This window comes from Castanea sativa, chromosome 12, assembly GCF_040712315.1.
Source record: "Castanea sativa cultivar Marrone di Chiusa Pesio chromosome 12, ASM4071231v1".
NCBI classification, from domain to species: domain Eukaryota; kingdom Viridiplantae; phylum Streptophyta; class Magnoliopsida; order Fagales; family Fagaceae; genus Castanea; species Castanea sativa.
Genome location: NC_134024.1, coordinates 7,025,237 through 7,035,637, shown reverse-complemented (window position 1 = coordinate 7,035,637; position 10,401 = coordinate 7,025,237). Strand labels below are relative to the sequence as shown.

At 32.5% G+C, this 10,401-nt stretch overlaps 1 protein-coding gene across 1 annotated transcript; it reads right to left on the bottom strand.

Moving 5' to 3' along the window:
* Window positions 1-359: 359 nt before the first annotated feature.
* On the bottom strand, window positions 360-5,921 carry LOC142619725 (uncharacterized). Its single transcript, XM_075792970.1, has 8 exons — window positions 5,723-5,921; window positions 4,008-5,245; window positions 3,827-3,917; window positions 3,513-3,670; window positions 3,372-3,423; window positions 2,503-2,582; window positions 2,293-2,386; window positions 360-1,961 (listed from the first exon to the last, which is right to left on the bottom strand). Exons 2-8 carry the CDS (start codon window positions 5,130-5,132, stop codon window positions 1,429-1,431), a joined length of 2,133 nt encoding a protein of 710 aa, XP_075649085.1. The 5' UTR covers window positions 5,133-5,245; window positions 5,723-5,921; the 3' UTR covers window positions 360-1,428.
* Window positions 5,922-10,401: the final 4,480 nt, after the last annotated feature.

Genomic DNA, 10,401 nt, shown 5'->3' with positions numbered 1-10,401 from the left:
TAGTTTATAAAAAGTGAATCTCTTCAGAAGAAGGCATCACCATATTTCTCGAGCTATATCTTCTAGCCTTTCTTCATGAACCCACTTCTCTCCCTCTCTCTCTCTCTCTATAACTTCAATTATATATATGTATTCCTTTTTCTTTTTGGAGATACCCACAAGACAGGTACCCTCAGCAAGTAACAATTAATAAATTTGGATTTGAAACCAAAGATTTTATGAGGCATTCTAGGCAGCTCTTTCTTGTTCCCAACAGTACCTATAACTCAAGCCAATTTTGAATGCCCTTAGAAAGAGGAATCCAAAGAGCCTAGTGCCAATTGAAAGATTCCATCATTCACCATACAAAGCAGCAGAAATGCAAAACCAATATTCTTGATTCTTTTTACTTTTTTATTGCCTTTTAACCATTATGCTACAAGTGTAAACATGTAAAGAACTACTGAAAAAGTTCTATGTACACGAGGAAATTACAGTTACATATATGCTATACTAAACTCAAAAGGCAATTTTATTTGAGCTTATAAATACCACTGGCAAGGTGGGGGGGTTAGGCTAAAAATTGAGAGTAACATCTGCAAGTTCTGTTAGCAAAACAACAGAGGTAATCACCATTCAAGCAGAGTGACAAGTTAGACTGAAACATCCTACGAAACCAGGCATCGATGTATTGCATTCAAGCACTTGGGTCAGCAATTGTAAATCCAATTTGCAAAAAAATGGCCGGCCATGCACTCCCACCGCCAGCTCCAGTTAAGACTGGCCCTACCATGAGAGTGACTGCAAATGGCAGACAAGCAATTCAATCATTGAAAGCAGCTAAGACATTATCATGGCCAAGTTCCCCACCATTTTTTTTCCCAAATGAACTCCAACCACCAGCTCAGGAATCCTCCTTGTATTTAGAGAACAAAGGAAAATGGTTATACAAGGCCCCACAGGCACCTGCATTATACATGGATAAACATCTCAAATTGGCCTCTCCTAACACGACTTCACACCTTTTTGCTGGGCCGGCAGACAAAACTTCTGAGACTAACAAATCAGGTAGCAAAATTGAGCAAAGTAACCAGATAAGCTAACCTCAGCCATTTGCTGATTACAGGTCAGGTTATATATTGCAACCATGGAACTGGTGCCACCTGTCATGAACTAAATCCGCAATAGAACAAATGATATCTGAGAAGGGGCCCTCTGGAAAAACACAAAATTCTCAAAATCATCCATGCTACACATGCCTACCAAATGTTTGAAACCGAACCTGTTGTGACGGTTGATGCTACCAAGCATAAAGTCACTTGTCCGCTTTCCCAACATTAGATATGCAGCATGTGGTAGTCAAAGAAGGGTCTTATTTAGTGCCCAAACAAAGCTATCCGAATTATGATTCTCTGGAAAGTGGAAACCATCTGCCAGGCCACTAGGATTTCAGACAGATACTGGTAACCCATAATTGTGGAATGACTTGATCCGTCCATCCCAGCCTGCAGTCACAATAACCAGACCCCACACATGAGAACTGGGTATATTCTGGCAAGAATTTTTCAGAAACTTGTATTGAGATTTATTTAATGTAGTTGACTTGGCCGTTGGGCTTGAAGTGGGAAGCTTCTCCTCTGGCCAAGTTGCAGATCCCTTGGGAAAAGACTCTAAGAAGAATTCTTGGTTCAGCACAAAAGAAGCAGGTGAAGCGAAGGACGGAGTTTCTGCCAGATTCTCATCCAAGACTTGATATTGCCTTCTATTTTCTGAGTTCCCACATTTCAGACCACACCAAGGTATCGCCACAGATGCATTCATAGAGAAGTGCTCAAAAGATCTTATATTTTTGGGTTGGGGGAAAGCAGACTCTTCCTGACTACAGTTCCATAAATATACATTAGAATCCTCAGAAGCTGAAACAATATGTTTCCCATCTGAAGTGAAAGACGCAGATATAATGTTTCCCGCATTGCGAAGGCCTAAAGAGAGAGAGAGAAAATTTAAAATTTCATTAAGAAGGGAAAGCAAAATAGAACAAAGCCCTCATTTAGATCAGAACTAAATGCAGCACTAAAAAACAAGGAGATAGATATCATAATGCTTGTACACTATCATGTCATACGGTAATTTAGGTTTCCCAACATAAATTCCACAGTAAATAGAATTTTAAATTTGTTAACATACACCAATCTATCATTCATAGCTTACATAGGACAAAAGCAGCCTCTAAAGGGCCTCAATATCAGAAACCAAGAAAAACTAGAATTTAAGACTAATTCAAAGAAAACAGATGAAGGAACAACAACATACCCTTGTATTTGCCAATCACATTGAGCCCATCAAGAATTCTGACTTGTGAATCAGCACAGGTTACCATTATTTTGCTAGAGTCGTGTGGAAAAAACTGAAGGAAATATCATATGATTAGGAAGTTTGCACTTCTTAAATGAAAAAGTAAAATAAGATAAATAAAAGAGACAGCCGAAAGGAGAAAAAAAAACGTGGGCAAGTAAAAACTACCTGGAAGCCAGTTATCTTTTTGCAGGGTGGTTTCTTCTTACTGTGTAAGTATACTTGGGTATCAAATTGCAAGTGATTATCTGATCCAAGAAAAACAGAGAATGAATTAATTGAACCTATAAATAACATCCAAGGTGAAAAAGTGATTCAACTACATAATTATAAAGCCAGTGTCAATCATAACATTTTCAGTCAAAGTCAACAATTCCAGACTAGGAGATACAGACTACACTAGTTCCATTTCAAAAAGAATTAAACTGCCTCAAAACTTAATAATATTATTTAAATTCCAAGGTAACTATATAATTGAAGCAAAAAATTATTCTTGGTAGAACGATGTAATTCACATCAGCTTCATCTTAAGCAGCTTAAGTTTCTTGTTGTCACTGTTAACATAAAAGAGCATCTCCAATCTTTCAGAAAGTGCCTGGGCTACTTTGCTCTGAGGATTCCATATGCATGCCTACCAAAACTTTCTTCTATTTCATAGACTAAAAAGTAACAAGACCTTGTTAACTGGAACTTCTGAAAACAGCTCAAAGTTTTCTACATTTGGAATCTCCATCAATACATAAAGGCTACTTTGCATAAAACAAACCCCTTTTAAATCTAAAAACTACCCAACCACATTTTTTGTACTGATTTTTTTTTTGTGTGTGATAAACAACAAATCATGTTAACGTAATACCGAGAAGTGCTAAGATAGTATCATTCAAACATAATGACAAATTAGAAAAACAGCACACAGATGGGATTATCACACAACTTGTCAATATCCTACAAAAAAAATTGTTCAAACAACTGCAACTTATACAAAGGAAGCAAAGCAAAAGGATGGCCAGGGTGCAAGTACTTATCAACTAGCATACCTGATACATTGTAAAAGCGGCACATTCCATCCATAGAGCCAACAATGCTCCCCTGTGGCAGAAACAAGGAGACGTTAACATAGCATCACTTACTATTGATGATCCTATCTATAAGACAAAAGAGCAAGAAAATCACCAAACCTGCCCATCAGGGCGATAGCACACTGCAGTGACAATTTCTCTTACATCAGTCCAGTCAACAACTTGACAACCATGAATAGCCCAAATACGAACTTTTCCATCTATTGAACCACTGATGAAGTAATTATCATCAACAGGGTTAAACTGAACACAGGTCACTGCATCACAGCATAATGTAAAAATCAGCAACAATAACTCCAGCATAATAAAACAATAACATCGGGACACTGCCCCAACATTTATCCAGCTCTGGCTGGTTCCTTAACTAACAAAATAGATTTTAGGTTGAAACAATGAAACATCAAGGAGCTCACCATAATTACTATGTGTAAACACTTTGAGGCAATGATCACATCCCACTTGCCACAGACGAACAGTATGGTCGATTGATGATGAGAGCAGATACTACATCAAAATAAACATCACATTCAAGAAAATCAATAACATTTACACTTAATCCATAAAATTAAATTGGCACTCAAATAATTTACTTACATTATTCTTAGACCATGAGAGATCCAATATATCACCACTGTGCCCGCGGAACTCGTGCAATGGTTTCTCCAAAATCCGGAAAACTTTAGGGGGGAAAACTACGCATGCTGTGTCTGATGATTTCCTCGGGCTGCTCACTTTACACATTTTCTCTTTATCAGCAAAGAGGGGTTTCAATTCAGAGAGATGATTGACTGTGAAATATAAGCAGGATGGGTCTATTTCTGGAATGTCAAGTTCATTAGATCTCTCATCCTCCACCACCTGCCACAATCGCACAATCCCATCTTCACCAGCACTTGCAAGATACTGCCCATCGGGACTAAATTTCATTGCCAAAATTGGACCATCATGCGCCTGGATATCTTGCCCCATATAAAGAGCAGAGAGTTCTTTCAACCGTTTCTTGCATTGCCGGACCTTAACTCTCTGAACCCTAGACTGTAGAATTGCATCTTCGTCACCAGGTCTCAGTTGATTAGCTTCGTCTTGACTATCAACAACACACGTCATGGAACGCAATCTACTTAACCAACCCCTCTTAGGTGTCCTCACTGACCCCACCAAGTTGTTAGTCCCCTCAACATCCTTCTTTTTCAGTCGTTTAAATGAGAGGGATAACCCAAAAGTGTTCCGAGACACTTCAGCCCTTACTGACTGGTCTGAACTTGCTTCCCTATCAATATTCCCATCTTGGCTTACTAAGTTCTCCTTTGAGCTAAAAGGTTCATAAGAATCCATATCATCTTCAGACCAACAAGTCATTGAAGACCGACTTGAACAAAACTCATCTTCAAAACGTGAGTTCCTCAACACAGCCCCACTATTCTCTCTAATCCTATCAACCACTTCTTCCTGTACATCCTTACATACATCTAGTGAATTCCCATGTGCAATGCGATCCAAACTCATTCCCATCCAATCCAAAAACTTGCTCCGACGCTCCCTAACACTTCCCGGGCTCCGAATCCATATGTCATAAGGAAAACCATCCAAAACTCGAATGTTAACACTAGAATTAGACTCATATATCTCATTGCCATCAGGACTAACATTTGATGTTGATGCTATATCCTCTAGAGCATCAAAATATCGATTTTCTTCATCTTCACTAGAGCTTCCCATTATTCTTTGAGTTCAACCCATGAAACCCAACCTCAAGGTACCAACATTATAAGTCCTAGGCAATGTGCTTAAATCCTCAATCCCCTCCAAACAAGCAACCCCTCATAAAAGAACTAAAATAAAAAAAATAAAAAGGAGAAAAAAAAACAAAAAACACAAAATCCAAGATTAGTTTAACAGAAATATTATATTAAATCAAACAACAATGATAACAATAACTATAAAAACAAAAACCAAGAGATCCAACATGGATCCCAATCCACAAACATTGAACCTGGTCCTCCACACATTAAATAAAAAACCCATGATTTTACCTCACAAACAAGCCCCCAAATAAAATATATAAAAAATAAAAATCAATAAAAACCCAGAATTTTGCAGTGAATTAAGGGTCCAATACAGCTCTCAGCACAAAGAGAACAGGACCCCATTAACAAAAATCAAAGATCATATGATTACAGCTGAAGAAACGAATCAGAAACACGCATTCATAAGCCCCAAAACAAAAACAAAAACAAAAAAACAAACAAAAACTTCTTTATAAAAACAAATGTGATATTCTTTCTGTGAAATAAAGAAAATTTGCTTACATGGGTTTGTTTCTAAGAGATTCGTTTGATACTGAGGAGGACATAGATCGAAACATCCATGGAAATTTGGAGTTTTTTTTTTTTTTTTAAGACTCTCTCTTCCTCTCTCTCTCTCTGTCTATCTCTCTCTCTCTCTCTGTCTCTGTCCTTGTGTGAAGCAGAGGAAGCAGAGCAACGAAATAAAATGGAAAAATATATATATAATATATATATATATATAATATATGTATATATAATAGTCCAAAAAACAATGAAACATGTAAATCTAAGTACTATAATATAGTATAATAATATATTATTATGTTTTATATAAATTTTTTTATGTGAGTGTAATAAATAAAAATGTAAAAGAGGCAGGGGTAAAACAGGAAAGAAGAATTAAGGTTCTTCGATGTTCGTGAACTGAGCCGGCCCGATTTACGAGATTTCGAGAATAGGCTGTCTTTGTATTTTCTGTCCCTACGAACTTACCAAAATGGATCTTTGTGTACACTTTTTTATTTCTTTATTTATTTAATTTAATACTAGTCTGTAATTTTTTAGTTAATTACATGTGTCACTCACTCACACCTTTTTTTAATATAAGTTTTTTATGTTAAAATCTTTTTTTTAATTGTAAAATAATTTTCTCCTCCTAACAAAAATAAAAAATTACACTTAACCACCTTAAATTATACCATATATTACACTTTGCACTGTAAACTTTTTAAATATACATGTGTTACACTTTGTATCCTTACATTAAATTTGCTCTAAATTTGGATGGAAGTTCACAGTCTAGGGTGCAAAGCGTAATCAAAAGTATAGTTTAGGGTGATAAAGTGTAATTTATCTTTTGTTTTTAAATTTTTGAGAAGATGGGCAATTAAGTTTTTTTACATAATGCCAATTTTTTTTGTCCAAATTAATGATAAACTTGATTTCATGGTGTAAAGTGTAACAATAACTATAATTTGGGGTGCAAAACATGCATTCGAAAAGTTTATAATGAAAGTGTAGTCAGAGGTATAATTTAAGGTGGAAAAGTATAATTTCCAAAAAAAAAATTGATGTCGAGGTGTAAAGTGTAACAATAACTATAATTTATGGTGCAAAACGTGCCTTCGAAAAGTTTATAATACAAAGTGTAGTCAGAAGTATAGTTTAGGGTGGAAAAGTATAATTTTCACACACAAAAAAATTGATGTCGAGGTGTAAAGTGTAACAATAACTATAGTTTAGGGTACAAAACGTACATTCAAAAAGTTTATATTTTAAAGTGTAATCAAATATATAGCTTAGGGTGGAAAGTGTAATTTCTCCAAAAATAGGAAGTTAAAATAATTTTTTATGAGAAATGATATGTCTACAATATTTTCACAATATTTTTACAACAAATCTTAAGTGGCAAGTTGTTACTGGTTATTATGGTTGAGGCAAAAAAATAATCTTAATGTTAGGTTCAAATTTAAACCAATAATAACTAACTATCTATAATTTGTTGTCAAAATATTGTAAAAATATTGTGAACGTAGCATCTCTATTTTTTTTATATTACAATAAAGGTGTGCAAAATTGTGAGCTTGACTGATTTTTTGCCGTATTCTAATTTTCAACTTCCTTATATTTTGGATAACTACCTGTCGAACTATTATGGATTGTACTTTAATAGACCCTGTCTTGAACTTTCTATTTAGTTGAATAAGAGAAATGTTAAGAATACACACTTTTACATAATTTTGGCCACAACTCGGCATGTAGTGAGTTGTAATTAATTAAAGTGTATCTTTATATAGCCCATTAACACAATCTAACCAATTACAACTTGCCATATAACGAGTTATAGCACAAAATTATGCAAAAGTATGTGCCCTAAAATTTCTCGTTGAATGAATCTCCTTTTTACTAAAATTGAATAAAAATTAAAAATTATGAGCCTCTAAAATTTATATATCGAAATATCATAAAATTTTCTCTTTTTTTTCTTCAATTTTATTTAGATTGTAGAATTATATTACAAATTATAAGTATATACAAAGAGTAAATAAAATATACAAATATATGACTTTTTTTTAACTTAACATAAAATACAAGTATATCACTTTTCTAATACAGCTTTTACCAATTATATTACAAATCTTAAATACATACAAAGAGCAAATAAAATATACAAATATATATCTCTTTTCAACTTAACTGAAAATATATAGATATCACTTTTCCAATACAATTTTCACCTTAGCTAAAATTGATGATGATTATTATTTTATTTTTTTGGTTGCTAAAAATGAAATGATAAGTTGTGATTAATATACAATTACTTTAATGAATTGACTAATCACAAATTTGGTCAGATGATAAGAATGACACTATATTCTATTAATGTAGTTACTTTTATACTCTAATTTTTGTTATCTACTTGGGGGAAATGGTATTGGATAATGGATGTGAATTGTCAAATTAAATATTCTTTAAACTACTACCGAAATGGAGTTTTCTTTTTAAAAAGTTGGCTTTGAATTGAATCTACAAACTTTATTCTCCACTACTCTTTACTAAACAACAACAACAAAACACTTTATAATTTTATACATCACAGAAAGATTAGATATTATTAAATTTATAAGAATTAAAATTACATCATCAATTTTTTTTTACAATGAATTTCACCATCGATTCCTTCTCCAAAAAAAAAAAAAAAATCACCATTGGTTACTTTAAAAAAAAAACTATTCTAAATAACTTATATCTAAAATATTATAAGAATATGTTGCCATTAAAAATGTTGTCATAGTATGGAAGGGCCGTCTGTTAGCAGTGTTTAAGTATTGTTGTTCAGATTTCGCTATTGTAGAACTACATGTTTGAGTGTTATAAAAATACGTGTAAAAAATGTTATCATTGTTTAAACACTAAAAACTGTTGTTTAAACAACAATACCAAACAGCCCCTAAAATTGATATCCAGTGCAATAGCAATACTATTAATCATTGGATGTGTGAGAGAAGTAACAAAAAAAAAAAATTAAGTAAAATGGTAAAAAATTGAAGGTTAGAAATTATTTTATTAAGGACTAATAATTAATCATTATTTACACAATTTTTTTTTTTAGAAATAATTACAATATATTACTAACCCCGTAACTTGAACTCTTTCCCCCTTAAACTCCCAAGCACTTCGTACATGATGAGGTATCAATTCAGCTACAAGGCATTTGACATTATTTACACAAATTCAGTCAAATTTGATTTGAATTAAATATTAAAAATATAATAAATATTAGTTAAAATGAAACAAGGATTTTTGTTTCTTGTATTCCCGATATTGCAAGCTTGGGTAGTAGGTACGCTACCCCAACTTGCATTTAAAAAAAGGTCAATTCCAAAATTTTAAGCACAAAAAAATTAAAGAATAACTTGTGTGACCAAAAAGAAAATTACTTTATTCTCTCATAAAATATACTTATGAATAAACTATACAAGTAAATATTGAAAAGTGATATAAGTATATAACCACATTATGGACTGGTCAACGGTCAGAGATGACCCATACATTGTTTTTATTCCCTTATTTCTGAATCAATCAGTGGCATTGATGTTGTTGATGATCAAGTCAAATTGTCAACCCCTTTTCCTTTTATTAAAATTAAATTTGGCAGTGTATGGTATGGGCATTTTTGATGTCACAAACCTTAGTCCAATACATTTCCAATTATAACCAGGTAACAGACTGACATGTCTGCCTTTGGAGACAATCTATCATCTATGGGACATGGGTTTAGGTTATGAACTGTGCCCAACTTGTTCATCCTATTTCTAAGTTTTATTTTTGGTTTGATTTATATAAAAATATAAAAAAAAATTCTCAACTATTGAATTCACAATTTGTTAATTTGATAATTTATCATTAAAATACTATCACTTTTATACGAAATTACTAGCTTATTTTTATCGATACTTTTATAAGAAATGTTAACAAATATCCTTAGTAAACCATTTTTAAAAAGATAGAATTTTAAAAGTCTTTTTAATTTCTCATAAAAGCGATATAAAAATTTTATTAAAATAATTTATTAACAATTACCTTAAAGGGACCCTTTAACATGACCCTATTTTTATTAGAATAATGTTACAATCACAAATTATTTTAAAATATTTTTACAAACGATTATTATGGCCAACTTCTTACTGATTCTCATTCGGGTTCACTAATAACATCAGTTTTTTTTTTTTGGTAAAAAATTTGTATCTCTATAATTTTTCTTTTTATTATATACTCATCATAATGTGTCAACTCAATAATTATGAACTATGATTGTGAAAGTTATTGTATAAGTAGATTTGTTGTATGTTTATTTTTTTGATAGTGTCCTTCCATCATTTGTTTATTTAATGTTCATCCTGTTGGGACCCATTTTAATAATGTATAGCATGTTCCCTAGTAATTGATTAATTTTTTAAGATCACATTAAATGTATTTAATTATAAGAAATAGATATGAAAACTATTTTTTTGGTCCAGATGAAGAATGTTTGTGATAATTTTGCATTAAGAGGGGAGTTGTTTGAAATAATTTTGCATACTTTAATGGTATATAGTTTTATTGTACCTTATAATTGCATTGAATTTAATAGTCATTAAAAATGATAACATTATTTGGGTTGAGCTAGTCAAGAACATGTATCTAACTTTTACTCTTAT